This window comes from Branchiostoma floridae, chromosome 7 (genome assembly GCF_000003815.2).
Source record: "Branchiostoma floridae strain S238N-H82 chromosome 7, Bfl_VNyyK, whole genome shotgun sequence".
In the NCBI taxonomy this organism is placed as follows: domain Eukaryota; kingdom Metazoa; phylum Chordata; class Leptocardii; order Amphioxiformes; family Branchiostomatidae; genus Branchiostoma; species Branchiostoma floridae.
In genome coordinates this window covers 11968676-11990294 of record NC_049985.1, presented here as the reverse complement: position 1 = coordinate 11990294, position 21619 = coordinate 11968676, and the positions used below count along the sequence as shown (strand labels likewise).

The window sequence follows — 21619 nt, the reverse complement described above, 5'->3', positions numbered from 1 at the left end:
CTCCACAGTAACATGGAGCACAAGCAGCTCAGTATGTGAAGATGAAGTCCCGGACACCCTCACAGACGCTGGTAGTAATTTCGACACCTCCACAGTAGCCATCACAAGCAGCTCAGTCTCATCCTCGGACGCCTTCTCAGGCGCTGACAGTGTTGTGGACATCTCCTCACTGACAAGTAGCTCATCAATCGTTGAAGCACCTGTGAATCTCCCCGTTTCGCCCCCTCGACCATCACGTGGACAGACTACACTCAGCCAGAAGACACGAGAAGAAATCCTTCTAGAAAACATAGCCATGTGTGGTTATGAGTTGGACCCGGTACCCCGTAACGGGGATTGTTTCTTCGCCAGCGCCGCCAGACAACTCGGTAGAGGAGACCCCAGTGTCGTCACCACCGCCCAGCAGTTAAGGCAACACCTGGTCCAGTACATTCGAGCTCACTCAGAGAAGTTCTCTGTAGCAGTTACGGGCGGTTTCTGGGCGTTCCAACAGCAGCTCGACAACTTGTCGAGGCAGGGTCACTGGTGCTCAGACCTAGCAGACACCCTGCCGGTGGCTTTGGCGGATTTCACCTCGAGGGAAGTCGCCCTGATTACCAGCCGTACGGACATGCCGGTCATGATTCTGGCGCCAGAGGGCGAGCAGTCAGGCACTCCTTTGGCGATGTCGTATATCGACATACCTGGCGGCGAGCATTATGATGCACTCAAATACGTGGGGGGCTGAGGGAGGGGATCCGTCTCGGGGTGGGGGAGACGGAGTGCTGGTCGCGGGCATACGGGCGAAGTGATGAGGACTGGGCAGTATATTTCTGATAAAGAGCACTAACCTGGCGGAATGAGGAGTGCTGTATGGTTCGAAGCGATGAAGAGCCGGTCGGGAATGAAGTACTCTGAAGCGGAGGGAAAAGTGAGAAATCATCGGCTGACTTGATCCTAGAGGGAAGGAGCAGGAGTGAAGACTTCGGAAGCGGTATCCGTGGAGGACTAATCCGGACAGAGCTGTGCAATGTACTGCGGATGCAGAGTGTGGACTCGGATCGACCAGTACTATAAAGGAGTACTACTTCCAATGGGAAGTGCTGATTCGTGGAGTGGAGGAGCCGGAGTGAAGATCAAGTTCTGAAGTGGAGGGGACTGATCCGGAGTGTGGAGAAGGAGTGAGAGGAGTACTTAACCTTAACGTTATATAAGGTAAGATGGCTTGGTCTATCGTTCACAGTATTTTGCTGTTTGTTCGCAATGCATTGCGTCCATATGGAGTAGAGATCCTTTTGTATATCTCCGGCAAATACATTTTTATTTGCCTTATAATGTTGTTCGGTCAATTGATGATGAAGACCAACCAAGCTAGGTACAGGTCACAACAAATACAGAACATATGTCTACCACAAAAGTTCTGCTTCTTCACGCTTCTTGGTAATGGTGAAAATGTAGCCGGACTGTATGGGTTTTATAATAGCAATAATCGGTTTGTCAAAACTCATGAGGAATATGAATTTGTCAGTGCTACTCATATGTTTGAGTGAAGGAATCTACATTCTATATAGCTAAATAGAGTATATCTATCATGAACATACATAGTGCAATCAACATTACAACGAAGTGCACTTCATCTCCGCTACCGCGAACTGTGTGGAGATTTTCATAATGAGCATATTAAGTCGATCAATAACGTCCTCTTGCGATTCAGTCGAACCCTGCAGCACATCGGCCCGGGACCCCCGCTGTCAGCTGACCTGACATGCGCAATCAGACCAGGAAGTTGATCAGCATAAAGCACCTCCCTCCTTCGTACGTGTGGGCGAAAAACTCGCGATTTCCGCGAAATTCCAGCTCAAGTTTGAGAGATCTCCGCAGTTACTGACGCTCCTACGTTGACAGAAGGTTAGAGGGTCCTTTTCAATATGTAAAATGCGTTGTTTTAGACTGTGTCTTCTGTAGATTTTGCAGAAATAGGTTTATAAGGTCAGTGTGCTGTGTGGGAATCAATGAAAATTTTGGGTACAGGTCGCATTTTGGCCTTTTGAGGGTCCACTATGGGGGGTTTCGGTATCATAGCTTCAGCTCGTGTCCCAAGTATTATTGATAACGTCAAGAAACGATCTAGAGAAGTATCGTAAAGTAAATGTTTCAGAAATTGTGCTCTCTTACTTTTGTCTTAAAGCAACTTATTGTAGAATGTTGTAAATGACCCTTAAGAATAAGAGCCTTTCGGGGTGGGAGGGTTATTTAACTTCCTGTTTGGGGCGCCATCAGATTGGGACAAAACAAACATTTCCTGAGACACATCTGATTTTTCCTCGCAATTACGCATCATGTTATTTCTCCTCATAAGAAAACGATAGTAGTTTGTTGTTTTCTTTTGTTGTCAACAGGTTTCGTTTTAGACCCTAAAATCTTGTTATATGGCTAATCACCTTGACAAAACATACAATTAAGTTATATTAGTCACTGGTCAATGTTTTGATATTCTTTCTGTCTGTTCACTTTTGTTTTGTCAATTCTTGTTGCAACGGTTTTGTGATAGCAGGCCTTTATGTATCCCACAAATGGCACAATGGTTTCAGCGAGAAAACAATTATCAGGTGGTTGAAATGATCAGTTAGCGGTACAAGTAGTAATCAGGAAATCAGATAACAATAATCCAAAATAACCAGCAGTTTTAAACACCTATGAGACTGATATGCATGTTCTATCCAATTCCCCTATACTGGAGCACCATATAACGTTAGAACAAATGCTGATACAGTCAAACCTGTCTATAGCGGCCACTCAAGGGACCGGACAAATGTGGCCACTATAGACAGGTGGCCTCTGTATAGAGGTGGTAACTTGTAGATAAAATACCCAAGGGACCGACAAAAAGTGGCCACTATGGACAGGTGGCCCCTCTGTAGAGGTGGCCCCTAATACAGGTTTGACTGTACCAGGAGAGTATTACATGTTACATCTTAAAGATTTCTTGTTAAATAGAAACCCCAGCAATCATGGTGCACAACAAAATTTCACGCTCTCACATCATATAACATTATAGTCCATTTCACGCCATTCGAAAATGCATTGTCTTCTTACACAAATACTGGTTACCTATTGTTTGCCATAGTTTACAGCTTGAGAAACGATGTTGTATTGTTCTTCCTGAGGAGTAAATCATTATGGAATGGTAAGGGGATGTATATACAGAAGGAAATGTGGTAGAAAAAGTAGGTTTGATACAGTGAGATAAGAGTGGAAGAAACTGTACATTGGATTCATTGGAAAGACAAGAAAAGCTATTTGACATGCACAGCTTCTTTAATAGATACGTCTGTCTTTGTATTAAAGCTTGATCAACATTCATGACTCTCCATGGAAAAACAATACAGTGTACTTGAAGGACAGGAAATCTGACCTTTCTCAGGGCATCTTGGCTCCCGCACCCTTGTTTTGTTTATACAAAGTGGGAGTTACTACTAGCAGACCTTTGCTCCTCAAACAAAAATCAATATTATCTAGTTAAGAACAGTGAAACTGTAAATTATTACAGAGTTAACAGTGACGCTGTAAGTGTAAATGGTGCAAACAAAGTCATATATGAAAGTGAGACTTTGATAGTTAAATCTAGACTATTGATACCATGACAAAGCTTGGGCAACAGTAAGTGCCTGACTCATGTACTAGTACTAGTAGCACATGTATTAGAGCATTCTAAACATTTTTTAGAAAAAGTACAGCAACTGTTGTACTTATCAAACATTGCATGATTCAGCTATTATCTCCATATTACCAGACTTCCTTGTATTTCTCAGACTTTCTGATGTCTCTTTAAGACTATAAGTTAATGAATTCAATGGGAATATAGAAGGTAAGAAATTAATGTTCTGATTTAGATTGTGTCATAGGGGGACTGCTAGTGCTAATGAAATATTTTATTACATCAGTCGTGACTCTAATTAGTGATGACATTTACAGGGTCACCATATCCAATTAAAAAGTGTAACAGGTCTCCCATCTTTCTGGAGCTCTGTCATCATATAACTTTATTACTAACAATATAGAAGCTTCAATTCTTACTCTCTTCAAAAATAAGAAGTCAGACCACCGAAATTTCAAATCTTAAAACATTTCACATTCAGGTGCTTGTTTTAAGGACATTTCAGATTTCCTCTGAAAATACGATCTTGTTTGATCAAGGAACTATAAACTCAGTTTCATTTCATCTAACCATATAAGCTCCTTGATCTAACACACGACACATGCTTAGAGCTTTGGCGCGAAAAGTTTAGAAGTGATAAGCATGTGTAGGTGTAATAAAGCCAGCTGAAACAAGTTTTGCTTCGGGGGTAATGGGGGGAAAGTTTGTCTGGCCTTACAGTAGTCTGGTTAGAACACTGAAGTGTTTCCTGTTTGCCTAGGGCTGGGATACATAATCATTATTTATAAGGAACGTCACGTCTGACAAGTATGTAACGGGAAGTATTATGTTGACATTCTTGTTGGTTTAGGGGTTAGCGGTGTATTGTTTGAGTGTATTGTAGACGGTTTGACCAGTCACGCCACAATTTTCAAGTGTTTGTGTTGAGACAGATCATCTGTGAATACATTGTTTCAAACTATATTATATGCTACTATTGCTAGACTTTTTGTGAGTGCAAATTAAAAGTTGGTTAAGCTCATCTTAAGTTATTTTATGTTCTGAATATAGACTGAGCCTTGGCTGAATATGTGTAAGGTGATCAGTTCTTAAACAAAGCATGGCTCAAAGATCAAATGGATAGTCGACTAACACATTCCGCTGAAATCAAGCAAAGACCATGAACCTTAAAATTTCTGCGATGGTTGTATTTTTGCTGTGCCGTGACTTCTCAACCACAGATTCAAACCACAGCAAATTTGTCTACAGAATTACATTTCCGCCACAAAAATAAAACATAACCAAATCCTCTAGTATCTTCCTGCAAAAAAAACAGTGTAAAGTTCATGTTTTTCACTGTCTTTTTTAATTTTAGCTTAGAAGTTGTATTTTCTTTACAAGAAAAGTTGTGTTTTACAATAAACCTGATTGTTACACAATATGGTTCAGTTAACTTTAGATCTCCCCTGTACAAAGTTGTCTGGTAATATAACCTGTGTGCAAACAAAGCTAGATAGCTGTTAAGTAATTGTAATTAAGTTTTATAACAGGTGTGCATCTTTACTGGAAATTATTAACATGGATGGAGTTAGAGTCCTGGTAGCCTGGAGACCATACCCCAACCTCAGATATCTTTCACGATAGATACTTGAGATCGGGCTGGGGTTTGGTAACCAGGCTAGAGTCCTGGTTATTCTATACCAATCTTGGTCATTGAAACAGATTAACTTGTTAGTGTTATGTGGAAAAAAGGGTTGGACACATAAACTGTCACAGTCAAAGCTTAAACACAAGTATACTTTAAAAAAAAAAAGTTTCCAACTGTTTGTGGTTTGTTGCTTTGAAATTTCTACATTCAATGACTGACATCTTTTTACACCAGGCTGAATTCTGTGGTGGTACTTTGCCCCCCTCCCCTATAGATTGAAACCTGACCAATAATTTATGGCAATGATCACTTTATCGACCCGTAGGAATGTTTCATCTGTATTGATGCACACTGCTGGAGATAATATCCTGGTCACGTAGTGTTGTTTAACCTGCTCCATGCCGAGGTAGTTTTTTTTTTGCATAAAATATTTAGTGATATTTTTAATTTGTTAGCCAGCAAAAAGAAAGTTAGACCAGATGAGACATCAGTCTATAGAATTTTAAAGTCAGGCATATAACATTACCTAATAGATATATACTATTGTATGACTGGAGACTTTGGAATATTCCATTTAGGAATCTTGATGTGTGGGGAGGGTAACGAATCAAAATTTCAAAAATTGTTTGCCAGACTTAAAGCTACTTGAACCATCATGCCCATACATACTGGTAATAGCAATTGCAATTGCCCTTTTTCTTTAATATATTCCAATACATGATGATATAGCCTTTTCATTAGAATTACCACCCAGTGACTCATAATAGCTTTCATTTGATCAACTTTCCTTTCAAAGGGACAAAAATATGTCTCTGACTCTGAGTGTCTACTATACACATGATCAGAATGCGTATACATATGTCATATAACACTACAATGCCAGCATCTGATACTCAGCCATTTTAACTGTCGTAGGTGCGTTTACTGAATTAGCTTGCTACTCCAAAGGATCCGTGAGAACAATATATGGCATTACAGATACAGGGCTGTTTTGTGGAATAGATTTTGCGTCATATACAGTTTTTGAACATTCTCAAATATGATTATGACACGCACAAAATTCCTGGGATCAGGGATTTTCTAGGTCAGAGCTTGTCCTTGAGTGCACCAGCAGTATAAGACTCATCAGTTTAAGATGACTGTAACCTTGAGAACCCCAGAACCCCAGAGGACAGTTCTGTAAGAGTGTTGAGCACTTTCCAAGTTGTTCTTGGAGATTTGCCAACCATGGCTGCAGGTGAAACTCCTAGTATCTGGGCAGCCATTCAGTGTTGCTCTGTTCTATCATTTTGCAAGGCAACAAGGGTGTTACATATTAAAGTAGGACTGCTAGACTCATTTCCCTGGTCTGTCACATTCCAATCTTCAGTAATTTTTCATCCAAGTCATTCATATGCACATGGCAGCCTCTATCTAGTGGTTGTAGCCATGCAATAGCTTGTACTGAATCCATTGTTGTGAAATTCACTTGAACATACATGTACAAAATGTACAGGCAACATGGTGAGTACGCAAGCTTTTTAGCTCTTTCTCTCTTTTCCTTGCCTTTTTATAAGGTGCATGTGTCACGTTTATTGTGCGATTTTTCTTGTGTAATTGTTGTTTGATTTTCAGCAAGGCTATGACCGAACCAGCTATTGACAAGCTGGATTTTGAAGCTTTTCTACCACATTGAGACAGATGAAATTTGTACATGGTATATTCTCAACTGTCCCAGCTCCCAAGAATGTCATATACCTTATATCGTACAACAAATTTGACATTGGCCGTTGTAGGAAATGCCTGGGAGAATAGAAGTATCCCATGTTGTTATGTGTACTTTGAAAATTCTTTTGATTGAAGGGGTTTTCAGACAATTAGAACAGAATGTTCAGGAAGAAAAGACCCACCATACTCATAGCGATTTTACATCACAGTGAGTTCAGGACTTCACCCCCCTCCCAGTACTATTGATTAAGACAGGTTTAATGTACAGTAATCCCTGGACAGATGACTCCAGTGGGTGCCTTGTACATGCTGTCAGATCCTTAAACCACTTAAGCCATGTGGGCTTACTTGCTACCAACATTATACCCAGTCCAGTAAAGTCTGTTGTTAGGTTGGGCTGGCCTTAACAAAAGAATGTAGGGACAACCATGTATTTTTAAGTACAAAATATAAAAAAGGATATTTTTCTTGTCTTGACTTTGGTCTGAATCTGAAATGAAACTTTCTAATCTTTATAACGTTATTCTAATCTAGTGGCGGTAATGAAAAACTAAATGTGTTCTTTCAGGATCCTATTACCGTTACTTTTTCGGAATATTTAAGCAACTGAATGTGGGGAGTTAATGTTGCAGCCACAATATTATACTATTTTGAGGCCTATGATTGAAGTTACTAGTTAAGGCCTGTGAGTTTAAAGCATCGTCAAAAATTAATGATTATGATATACTTTAATTTCACACTTGTGCAGTTTTGTAACCCCTCCATACCCTTTGCAGCAAAATGTGCAGCTCTAAAATGACGAGATAGGCTCAAGTCAGATTATTCTGCCATTGCTGAATCATCATCAGTCACTGTGTTCTGCATCTATTGCTGAATAGCCTGTATCATAATTGTTTGAAGGGAGGCAGTGGTGAACCGATGCAGAAATTACCACCCCTATGTAGGTTGGGGCTTTTCCGTAATGCCAGCCATTTGCAATATGGAGGGCTCTAATGGGAACGAATAAGTCCTTGTGCTTGAAGATCCGTCCATTTGTGCCGTTAAAGTGCCACTAATGTACGAGGCAACGTGCCGCATAGTGCATATCAAGGAAGGATGAGCACACTCCAACATGTTGGAAATCCGGTCGCTGTGTTGTTGAGGCAAGTAATGGAAACTACTAAGAACATTTCATCCCATGTTTTCCTGAGTATACTGTTACTACAGTAACAGATATTTTGGCTCATTGCTGGCTGAATGTTTAAGTCTTCTTTTTAGCTTCTTTTAAAACTTCATTACATAAATTTATAATTGTAAACTGATAATATGTACATAACTGCCATATGTTCGTTGTTTTTAAAAACAAGGTATTAAAGGGTTATCGAGCCGATGGACGGTGGTTTCAAACTGTAATATTTTGACAATGTTACAATTTAAAACCACATGTCTGTCGGGTTCATATACCCTAGATACCTATTCTTTAAAACAACGAATATAAGTTATCCCACGGATATAGGTGAACTAACATAAATTCATTCATTCATTCATATAAACTTTCTTGTCTTTGCTTATATTCTTTTTCAAACATTATTGTATTGTATATTTGTAACAAATGGAAATGGATACTGCCTGTGTAGGTCTTGAACTATGAATGATATCCTTTGGAGTTTCTTGTAGTTTGTATTCATCAATGCCATACTTTCATCCATATTTCATACTCCTCTAAGGGCTGTACCATTTGAAAATTGGAGGGGTGTTAAGGAACATTTCATTAGAAGGGTTGGAGACAGTGACTTTCTATATTCCATTGTACAATGTGATAATATAGTTATAAAAAGGAGAAATTGTCAGACCAAATTGTCATTTCAATTCCATTAAAGCAATTGTGCATGCTAGTAGTGTCATACACAGACAATTGAGTTATGCGCTCCTATTATTGCAAGCTACAATTCAATAAATTTGTAAATGAAGGGTAAAATATAGAATCTGAATAATCAAAAGGTTGACAGTTGCTCCTTTTTAATTGATGATTTCCGAATTCTTTTCATATTCGGTATCCAAAGGAAAAGGCCCCAAAATGTTCATGAAAGCTGATAGTAATTCACAGTTGCTGAACTGGGTTAATCATCCAAAACCTTTGGATGAAGCCAGGCAGTTGTATTGGAATGTCACCATTATAATAACACTAGCATCAGATGTTCAGTGAGTCATCAAAGGGAGTTTTCTTAGAAAGTAGAAGAACTCAAGAAGGGATTGGGAAAGACATTAGAAAGCAGGATGCAACTCAAGAAGTGGTCTTCATCTGTTCAATATGTCAATCTCTAGGCCAGAAAGGAAGCAAATCACTTGTCCAGACCACCAACACATAGCCTGGTTACCATCCGATTTCTACTGGGGCTCCTTACACTTGCTACCATAAAAAATATAAGTATTTTATAAGGGTAGTGAGTGTAAGGAGCCCCATTAGAAATCATATGGTACCCAGGCTACCCAACACAGGGACAGTACCAGTCTTCAGAAAACCTCTGTTCATATTTGGTACCATTTATAACTGAAATCAATGTAGGAAAATAGTATGAAATGATAAATGTACACTGTCCATAAATGCTGGATACATCTCTGACTCTTTATGAGGCCTCAGACAAATATTAGGACACTGCCATATCACCCACTGGGGTATGGTATGACCCCTATTATGCCCTCCCATCAATTTCAATATTTTGCAAGATAGCAAGAACCAGCGACAAATTCCTGAAACCAAGCCCTGTCAAAATGAGGAGACAGCTACTTTATCACAAAACTGAATGCACTTAACTTACTGTACCGTTAAGGTATAGACTGGATTATGTATCATGTTATGCATATTCTTGGATGTAGAACTGGTGAATATTGCAGAATGTTATCTTAATTTTTTTACTTCATTTATTAGCTGGACTTGATAACTTAAAGGTATAATCATACCATGCCCCTTTCTGTTGATACTTGGTATGTCCTGATGTACATGTAGATGGCCCCTTCTGTACACGTTAGTGACCAATCCCCCTCGTATATTTTACAATCCAGAGGATGAGGTCTTCGTAATGACTGTCCATTTTGTAGATTTGAACTTGAAGTTGCCCCCAAGGTCATACAATTGCAAGAAGCCTCAAGTTAATAAAATGCCGAGTGACTAGAATTTGATGAGTACAGTGCTGTTTTACAGTCTTTGACAAATTAAACCCCAATCATGATATGCAAATTAACTTGCCCTAAAATATGCAGGTGTTACCATGATTATTGACATTGTTTTGTGATGTAGAAACCACCGTCTGTCGACTTGATATCCCTAAATACCCGTTTTCAGAAACAACGGATATAGGTTACTCCGCAGATAAAGGTGAACTAGCGTTATAATGCAAAGACAGATTCGTGAATCAATAGGTTAGCGCGCACAACCTTCCTCCAATCTTTCCTGGAGGGCTGATGTATGATGGTTCCTATTGAACTTGAGATGTCCTCTGATATCAAGTGAAGAGTGATAGATGGAAGATTGTATACCTGAAACCTCAGCCATGCAGCTAACAATCCGATACTGTGATAGAATACCCGCATGTGGTACAACATGCCAGGTTTATGAGGTATGTAGTGGTTGTCGCTCATAAAAACATTGATCTGGATGGAAATTGTGCTAACGTTAGTTCACCTTTATCCGCGGATAACCTATATCCGTTGTTTCTAAAAACACGGTACTTATGGACATCATGTCGACGGACGGCGGTTCCAAACTATACAACTGTGAAAATGTTGCAATTTGACATTGCCGTCCATTTACTTGATGTCCCTAGATGTCTTATGTTTAGAGACAACGGATATAGGTTACCCCGCGGATAAAGGTGAATTGGCATTACATACTAGCCATTGTTGTAGCCATGCGCTGATTCCAGGACAATGTGGATTTCCATTTTTAATGGGCATGCCATGTGGATACTAACAGTATTACTGGTTCTAGTACATGCATGTTTAAGACATCAAGCCTACTTACACATGTAGTCTTTGGCACTCTAAACTCTTGTTAGATTTCAGTGCAGATCTTGTCAGTAACTTCTGTCCAGCATGATAAGTGTTTTGTGATAAGTGTTTTGTCAATGATAACTTGTATACGTAGGTGTATGATTTACAGTTGATCAGTATTGTTTTGGGAGAGTTTTTAGTGCAAAACATAATAACTGTGATCATTATTGTTTGGTTGAGCATTTTTTTGGGGGGGGGGGGGAGGAGCATTTTTCCATTTTTTTTTGCTAAGGGTCATAGCAAGCACAAAGCAGACCAATATCCAATGCATGGAAAAGGAGAATGATATATGTACATAAATGTATTTAGGTCTTACATGTAACATACGATCATGTATAAACATGATAATGCCGCTCTGCAATGATGTTGGAATCCTACTTATCAATGCATAATATATCATGAAGCATAGCTTAAAATTTCTTAACTCTTTACTGGAGAACTACAGGAAGGTTAGACATTTGGGAAATAACAAAATTCAACCATGATTTCTTTATACAAAGTAGGTAAAATTATGGAGATTGCTAATCTAGACATTTGAGTGACAGCCATCACTCTTCTTAACATCACTGCTGTGTAGAATGTCTATTGTTTGATTATAGTGATGCTGAAGTACATGTAAACCATGGATGTCACTAAAATGTTCCAAAGCAATCTCTGTACCTTAAAGTTATACATGTAACGCTAGTTCACCTTTATTCGTGAGTTAACCTTTATCCGTTGTATCTAACACCAGTGTATTTCGGGATAGCCAGTCGACTGATGGTGGTCTCAAACTGCATTACATTGAAAAAAACAAGCAATTTGAAACGATCGTCCATCTATGTGATATTTCTAAATATCCTGTTTTTAGGTAGGACGGATAAAGGTTACCCTGCGAATAAAGGTGAACTAGCGTTACATGTATATCCAGTAATTCAGTTTATTGTAGCTTGAAAGTTGAATTGTCTGGGGATATAATTTAGTTATTGATTGTACTTTTCAGCAAATTCAGTTAACAAGACATATTGATGATTATTTTAGATCAATATGATAATAACATATATCTATGTTCATAGATCAATATTGCCTTCTAGAAAAATCACATTGATTTCAGTAAACAATTCAGTAAACGTAATTTTCCATTCAATGCCTGATAGAAATTATGCATTGTAATATGCAGTTTCTTTTCTGTTTGAATGAAAGTAATTTCGATTACAATGTACTTTGATTTGAACAGAAATGATATCCAAGAAACATTTTGCTAGGCTATACATTTTGTATATATATCAATGGAATAACAATATTTACAGACATGTAGTTTTGAACCAAAGTCTGATCTGTTGACACTGAGGGAGTGTGCGTATTTTTGTCTAGAATGTTTTTCTTACCCATACTAGAAGCACTGATAAGTTCAGTTTAACTGTGGACTCACACACTCACTATCCGCTTTGTCATATATCGTTCCCCATCATGCTTAGGCTTAGACGTGCTTGCACATAAATGTGCAAAATGTGAAATATTGCACTGGAAAAGTTGCACCCCCTGTCAACCCATTCTTTATCACTTAGTCTACCTCTTCTATCTGTGAGATTCTTCTTTGTCCTTACAGTGTTAGAACCTTTCAGTGAAATGTCAGCCAAACTCATTTGTATTCCCTCCCCCATGGTCACCCTGAAGGTGAACCGTCTCATCTTGATAAGCGTGATTTATTGACGTGCAGCAGAACAGTTTCATGGAAAGTAACATTTACAGCTGTTTCACCCAAGCTGCCAACATACATGGCCGTGATATTGTGTTACTCTGAGAATCGGATATTTCATCACGTTGGATTGGTAGGCGAGCTTTAAAGTTTAACCACCTTTCAGAGCAGAAATACGCTGAACATGACTAAAGGCAATGGAAAATAGTTGCCAAAGTTGGAAATGGTACTAGTTTGTCTCTACAGGCCTAGGCCTAGGCCTGGTGCTTGGTCAAACTGAATTTTCCAGATCTGGCTGAATTTGCCCCAATAGCATGATCCAGGTCAAAAGCATAGGGGTACATGTACAGTGCTGCAGATTCTTTGTGTTTAGAAACCTTGAAACCAAAGGTTATAGTGATAGGAGTAATGGAAGTACAGTAGTTCACCTTCCAAGGGTCAGTTTGGCCGTCATCCTCTGTTGAGAGCATGATCAGGTCCGGCTTACAAAGTACATGTTAAAAGAAGTGGATTACATTTTATATGAACATACCCTGTAGACATCAGTAATGTATAGTCATTCGATTACAAAATGTGTGACAGCCTTGATAGCCCTGAGTATCAGGGGTTTTTTTTCTGAAGAGGCCAATAGGGGAAGAGGGGTGCTATATGTGCCCTCAGATTCTAACCCTATGCCCCATAATTACTGAGCTGAGTAGATTCTCCAACAAGCATAAAATTCTGATTGTCCAGGGAATAAAACTAGCCTAAAGGTCTTTAACTGTGACCTGTCTGATAGTAATTCCCCCCTTACATTCAGAAGCCTTTCTAAGAGATAGAATTCCCCATCTTAACCCCATTTTAACTAAAAATAAAATTATAAAACTCCACATGAAAAGGGGAAAAAATAACATCCCCTCACTCTGTAGCTTCACTCCCTCAGGATGCTCTTAGAAAAATCTCTGATTATATCTAGTGCAGAATATCCTTCTGTATTGATATTGGACCGACTGTACTATGTTGTCATCATAAGGCCCAAAGCCACGTATGGTCACATGGATCCTGCCTGTTACCGTGGATGACCTTACCATAAAGCCCAGACGGCAGCGCAATTATTCTGCTGTATCGGCATCACTCGCAACCATCCATTTGGTGTATCGATAGGAAGCTGTTTCGGCATATTGCCTATCCGTCTTTATTGCCCTGTGCCATTTAATCTAATTGCACCTTTCCATGCCTCTGGGGCACTTCTGCACATAGATGGCATCATGCACTTCATGACTATTCTCATTCCGAGGAGGGCGTTGGCCCCGGAATCCCCCCCTTTTCCTTTAACAAAGGACGAGGTATGCAAAAGTAGATTAAATTGTCATATTCATAAGTTGCATGTCTCCCGGCACAACAGGTAACACTGGAGGAAATGTCATTTCAGACTGTGCCGTTTTGGTGCAAGGTAAGGTATTCTATACAAATAGTTATGGGTGCACACTATATTTGTATAGAAATAGTTGTGATGTATTTACCACAGTGACTGTTAAATTTTTAGCCAGGTCGTGCTAACAGTACATGTGATGTACAATCCTTGAGAAAAAGAGGGAACAGTCAAGCAATTTGAGCACATAGACCATCTACACTTATGCCAAGCTTATGTTCTGTATTTGAAACTGTAAGTAGAATTGGAAGTTATTTCTTTATTGTTAACCAATATTGCTTCTAGCATTATTTCAAGGTTCAAGTGTTACTTTTTAAGCTAGTGTTGTATGGAACCTTTGATATCATGCTTAAACAAGCTTATCATCATAGTACTAAAATAACATCATTAGAGATGTCTAAAACGTAACCAAAATTTTGATCTATAGGTGATCAAGTACAATCGATTCAACATTGCTGAGAGAGTGTAGACTATTCTGCTGAGACATTGTGATTTCTCACGTTACCTCTGGAAATTTCACACCAGGGAAAGCGACTTACAGGTTGATACATTTTTTGACCTATACACAAACATAAAATTTTGCCCTGTGATGTTTTAGTGTTCCCCAGTGCAGAAATCCGGGCGTGATTTTTAGGTAAACGCTACCCATGGGTAAAGGATTATGGGTGATTTGTAGACGAAAGTGGAAGTTAGTCCTCCAGATCGGTCACAGATAGATGGGTTGCTATCTCATTTGCATATGAAAGCCACCTGTGCCTAGCTTTCTATCTCATTTGCATACCAGAGCCACCTGTGTGTATTGAAGTCACTTCGGTACATGTAACGCTATTTTACCTTTATCTTTGGGTAACCTATATCCATTGCTTTGGTTTTAAAAACAGGGTATTGGGGGATATTACGTCGATGGACGTTGGTTTCAAGTTGCAATATTTTCAGTATATTGCAGTTTAAAACTACCCTCCGCCGGCTTGATGTGCCTAATACTCTGTTTTGAAAAACAACAGATATAGGTTACCCAATGGATAGAGGTGAACTAGCGTCACTGGAGTTTGATCTATAAATAGTATAATGTCATAATGTTATATTTCTTAAAAATATAGCAAGTAATAATTAGAAAATAAGGAACAATTTTGATTATATTTGATGTGTTTGTTTTATCTACAGACTGTAGCAAAACAGATTTTGTCAAATGTGTTTACTGTGTTTTTCATCTTCAAATTAACAACATTCCAAAAATACCCAATACTTATAATAAGTTAAAGATAAAAAGAACTCACAGAACTGAATTTTGAGGTGGATATAAAACAACGCTTGAGAACAGGCCCTTCAATTTCCTATAACTGGTGCACCACGACCACCTACAAAGTACATGTGTAAAGTAGTGAATACTTGATTGATGGTACACATCGTAAAAGCAGGCCAATGCCTTATAAGGTCATGTTGGTGTGATAGGTCCAGGATCCACCTTCTACAATGTACATCCCGATGTACGTCATGTTAGCACCATATCAATGTTGCAGTGTCCAAATTTACTTCCCTTTCCCTTGATAGAAATATATTGCAGCAGCTTTCATATTGAAAGGACAGGGTTATAAAGGAATACTATAAATACTAAAATAGTTAGAATGCAGTGAATCTAACATACAATGTTATATTTTCTTAACATATGAGTTAGACAAAACTAAAGGAGTTGCTAGAACCTGGAAGATTTTTAGTTGTAATGTAATGTCGTTGTATTTACTTCCATTGCTTGAAGCATATGCAGACATTGTGGTAGTGTTATAGTATATCATTAGGAGCATCATGAACTAGAACAAGACATACTTAGTTTGAATCAAGCCATTTGAGTATCATAACGTATAGTATCCATCACACAATATGAAAATATTTCAGTACTTCTGTACTTCTATGCTTATGTGTGTTCTTAGCCTGTCCTTGGTGCTGATTGCACATCTACAGACCTACTTATATGTTCTGGAGCTCTGTCCTTGGTGCTGATTGCACATCCACCGGCCTACTTATGCGTTCTGGAGGGTTAGCTCTGTCCTTGGTGCTGAACACCATCACACAACTCTCAGTGGGAATCTGTCCAAACAAATTAACCACTAGGGGCCGGGAGTCAGTAACAATGTCTTTGAAGTCTAGCGGTACCACTTCAGTGAGAAACCGTAAAAGAATAATTGATTTGGAGCTCTTAAACGTGCTTAGAATGTGACGTTTTTAATCAAGAGAGAGATATTGTTAGACTCCTCAAAATTTGCTCTGGAGTTGCACATACCGGACGCATGCAGGAATTCAAATTCTTTCATGTAAAGGGAGAAATAGTTTTTCCTGTTAAGAGCAGTTGAACTTAAGTTCAGAATCAATGCAAAATTAACCTTCACACTGCAACATAACCCTATAATCAATGCAAATCTGGTGCCTAAGTCTGGCTCAGATGTGAGAGGGTTAAAGTTAAACTGTTCTGACCTTTCTCTTTGTGGCAGACATGTACGGCTGATTTAATGGCTCCAATAAAAGTGTGAGCTACCGTAAAATCACCCTTATAAATACAGACACTTAATGACCCATTCCCTATCATACAGTAGTACACTTTAATTATGTATATTTGTAATTCTCATTACTTGATGAGGGTAAGCTTTCAAACAGCAATGGACTTCCAAATATGGTTTGAAAATGTAACCTTACAATTTGATAACATTTTATTTCACCAAACTACAGCTCAGTGTTTTATGCCAATTATTGGATATATTTTATGCCAATTATTCATTTGGATATATTTTATGCCAATTATTGGATATATTTTACATCTTCCATATCATATTTGCTTCCCATAACTTCCTCTACATTTGTGGTCTATTCAATAGTTTATGTGAACCATTCATGTTGTAAATGCAAGGCACAGTACCTGGTACCTGGTACATGTATATACATTTCTATAGTTCAATGATGCAGTCCTGTTTTCCATCTCAAAAGTAATTTCCAGACTACTCAAATTTGAACAGCTTCCTCTTTAGAATGTGACGTTACAACATGCGTCATAGCTATAGCCTGTGGCAGGATTTGATTGCCTGCGACCACTGAAGGATATCACTGATTATTGTACCTAAAATATAGAAAGATCCTATCAAAAGAGTTTTGTCACTTTTTATGCATGTTTGGAATGCTACATGTACATGTAGTTGATATATATTTTAGCTGAATTTTATCTTAAAACCTGAAATGCATAAATTTTAAACAATTTTTTGGGGCTCTGGTTTTGGAAGAAGTGTTAGCTGCAGGTATCTAGTATCAAAAATGAATATTGCATTAATTGTGCATTTCTTGTGTTGAGTACGAAACGGCGCAGACCAAGCTTAAGGAAAGGTACATTTTGTAGCTGTTGTATATACAAATGGTGTTTGAAAGTAATAAGATAGATGATATCATACTTCTTACCTGTTGTGAGCGTAATTACATGAAATTGCTTGCAATTATATCGCCCAGTAATATATAAACAGCATTAAGTCCTGGGTACATGTGTAAATCTACCACTTCCTTTATCTTTCAATGGTTTTACGTAAAGTGAGCGTAACGTTAACTCTGCAGCATGATATGCATCATTCATATTGAAAAATTCTGCCATCATAATGCTAGGCTTTTGATCTTAAATTAAGCTGTTATTTATGATAAAAGCAGTTACAGTGTTTGTGTGTGTGTGTGTGTGTGTGTGTGAGAGAGAGAGAGAGAGAGAGAGAGAGAGAAAGAACACACGCAGTGCAGGATTGCCATTCATGTGCATCCTCAGTCCTGTATTATTGTTCTCTGTGATGCAAAGCAGTGGGGTGCAGATGGAGTCTACCATCTTTGATCATGATTGCCTTGTGTAACAGTCGCACTAGTAGTTACATCAATATGAGTAATTATTCCTGGACCAATGCTGACAACTCCTCCTCCTTTGACCTGCAGGTGTTTCACTACTGATGGCGTCCCCCCGGGGTTGAGCTGAGATGGACCCCAACATGGAGGTGGAGGTGACCAGTGTGCAGGAGTGGCTGCAGGCCATCCAGCTCGAGGTGTACGTCCAACTCTTCACCAACCAGGGCTACACGCAGCTCAGCGACTGCTGCAACCTCAACGACGACACCCTCCATCAGATTGGGATCAACCGACCGGGTCACTGCCGCCGAATCCTTAAACACTTGCCGATCTCCTGCGAAGGTCACGTCAAGATGCCTGCCGCCTCCCCGATAGAGGCGAGCCCCCTAGGTTTGTTGTCGGGAAGCACAAGCAGCGTGGATAGCGCTGTGGATCAGCTTGTGCCGCCGAAACTTCCACCTAAGATGAGGAAAGCTTCGAATGATAAGTCACCATCACCCTCTCCAACGCCCGAAGAAGAGAAAAAGGTTGTTTCCCCACCAGTTTTCCCTCCGCAAGCCTCTCCCCCAAATGCACCACAAGATGGGCAGCTGCCATCCAAACCTAAGCCTACTCCAAAACCGAGAAACCTTCCACCAAAGCCGGTTCAGAATGATGGTAAATTGCTTCAACCCAACAGACCGAAGCCGACGCCAAAACCGCGTAACCTCCCTCGCCAGCAAAAAACCTTCCCAAGAACTCTAAGTGAAGGAGGAAATGATGAAGATGCGACAAAGCTCAAGAAGTCTCTCCGTAGGGACGGTATTAAGTCCATGCATGGCGATCTTGAGGAATCCCAATTTGAAAACAGCCCAGCAGTGCAGGATGACACAATAAACATTAACAGAGATAATGTTACATCAGCCAGTAACAGCTTTAGTCAATCCACAACAGACAGCGACAAAGGTAGACATGATGGTAGAAAGGATGAACCTACAGCACGTGTAGTTCCACCAAAAACTGAGTTTCGGATTATTGGCAATGGCGGGCATCACAACCCGCAGTACGATGAAGTAGCGCGCGAAAGCCACATAGATGTCTACAGCAATGATGAGCTACAAGGGAACGGTAGGCCTCCTGCCATCCCAGATAGGCCACCTGCTGTAGTTCCTCGCCAAGAAGGTGATGGTGGTAATGCTGGTCTCGAGCCAAATGAAATTGTTCCACCGCCCTTGCCATTTCGCAACAAGCGGACACAAAATGTCTATGACGACGTTGCACCTGATTTGACAATAGTAACTCACGTTCCAGATCCATATGAGGAGGTACAAATTAACCAAGCTACGCAGACGGTACAATTGCCGTCCTCACAACCTACATCATCAAATGTAAGCAAGACGTGGCCACCGCCCCATCCCCAACTTCCCGCCAAGAAGAAAAACACCCCTTCCAACGAGGAGCCAGATGTGTATGAGGATATTCAACTGTCTCGCAGAGGCAACAACAGCAACAGCAGAATGAAAATGGTGGCATGTGATGTGTATGAATCCAAGGAAGAAGTGCAAAATCAAATGTCGGCCATGGCTGGGGAAGATGTTTCGCCATACGAAACAGTCACCTACGATCAGAGTGATAGCCTGTCAGATAGTGGGGACGACATTGATGCTGGAGGGGCATCGACTCCTTGGACCATGCCACCGGTAAGATGTCATTAAAGTTAAATGATAGAATGATTTTTCCCTCTTGTGAATTCATCGTAAGTGATCCCAGACTACAGGAATCTCCCCATATCCCCATATCTAAGAATTCATGGCGATGTACAGCCAGAGTAGCGAGATAATTGCTACAATATAAAATTAGACCACTGCACTTGACCTTGCTGTACCCTATGGGGAGCAGTAACACTGCCCTTTGGGGAAATCACTGTGAAATACCAGACACCATATATATTCATGAGTCTGTGTCAGGGGGTGTTTCAAGGTTAATCTTACCATTTTGGAATCTTGTACTAGGAAAGGTGCTATAGTTCAAGAGTTTGCCAGTTTCAGATGACTTTTGAACAAGATGCCGTTATACACTTTGCACTCAAGTATTACTGTATGAATTAAACATTGAAATAATTGATACCACTTTCTTTTACACTTTGAGCAGACAGAGGATGATGATGAAGAAGAGTGCAAGAGCATTCCTATATCGAGCGCAACGGTAAGATAATATAGTACATTTTTATCAATCAAAAGCCTTTTAAAAGTTCATTGCTAAATCACGTTGATTGGTTTATTTTAACAGCCTCTTCCTATGTATTTTTATAACTCCAAGACTGGCAATGATTGCACAAAATTAATAGTATTTATGATATGTTGCACCTCTCTTTAAAATGTAGATGTCTTCTTTTAGAAACCAGCTCATCTTAATATGGACATTGTAACACATACTTGACACAAAATCATAAAATGTAGCCACTGTGGCATTATAAAACCAGTGACCTTTACAATTTGATTTATGATTTAGTATGAGCAATTACAAAAATATTTCATTCTGAATATTATTATGCCAAATTTTGTTGTAATATCTCTTCCAGACCAATTTGACCTTGCTTTACCCTTGCCCCTTCTAACATTTCTGTTTTTTCCTTTCAAGTCTTACATGTTTTCAGGGTCAAACCGAGAGGTGGGAGGAATATAACTTGTGCCACATTTCCCATATCTCACTGCTCCATGGCTTTCCTCTCCACTGCAGCTGCTGTAGTTGTATTCACTTTATGTGTAGGATGTTTGCACTCAGGTCATTGCATTGTAATACATGTAAAATACATTCTCATAATTCCACAAGGTGTCATAATACCGCCACTTCAAAAAACGTTGTTATAGAGGCCTTCTCAAGATTGTCTTAATATCTGAATTGTATTACATTTAAGAAATTTAACATTCAGTGTTCAAGACAATCTTGGGAAGACCTCTACATAACGTTTTTTTGAGGTGGTGGTATTATGGCACCCGGTGGAATTATGATAGTCGATATGTTACTATTTGACATTACAAAGTATTGTCCCCCATGCTGAATTGTGAAATCTGGCTGGAATAGCCATCCATCAGTCTAAATTTGGTTTTGTTCATTAATTACAGTCACATAATTATGACACTATATGCATACAAATTTATTCTGATTCTGCGAGGTTCTACCATAACCAGCAAGGGAGGTATGACATCACACACAAACACCCTTAGTAGCACAGTGCACTGAAAATGTAACATTTTATGTACTGGTAGGATTACATTCAAATAGTTTCAAAGTATGAAATATCAAATAATTTCAAAGTGCGAAACGTAAAATGCTAGACTGAGAGAAGCTCATTGAGTCTGTCTATGTTTTGCTGAACTGCGTTCATTTCAAAGCTTGCAGCAACATTTTGCATTTGTGGCAGTACATGTAACGTTAGTTCACCTTTATCCATAGGGTAACCTGTATACATTTGTATTAGGGATAATTTTTTTATCTGTTTAACGGACGGTGCTTTCAAAATGCAATATTTTTAATATTTTGCAATTTGAAACCACCATCTATTGACCTGACCACCTTAGATAGATGTTATCAAAAAACAACAAGATAGGTCACCCCACATATAAAAGTGAACTAGCGTTACATGTAGCAACAGCACATACATGTATCAGCAGCTGTACAGGGACAACAAGG

The 21619-nt window shown here is 39.3% G+C and overlaps 1 protein-coding gene across 1 annotated transcript in view; it reads left to right on the top strand.

The window, feature by feature from the left end:
* The first annotated feature begins 755 nt into the window (after positions 1-755).
* Positions 756-21619, top strand: part of LOC118419078 (arf-GAP with Rho-GAP domain, ANK repeat and PH domain-containing protein 1-like) — a 50170-nt gene continuing 29306 nt past the window's right edge. Inside the window, exons 1-5 of the mRNA XM_035825358.1 lie at positions 756-1194; positions 1694-1887; positions 18038-19626; positions 20078-20131; positions 20567-20596. Of these exons, the coding sequence (XP_035681251.1) occupies positions 18079-19626; positions 20078-20131; positions 20567-20596 (1632 nt within the window). The 5' untranslated portion in view covers positions 756-1194; positions 1694-1887; positions 18038-18078. The remainder of the gene's footprint in view (positions 1195-1693; positions 1888-18037; positions 19627-20077; positions 20132-20566; positions 20597-21619) is intronic.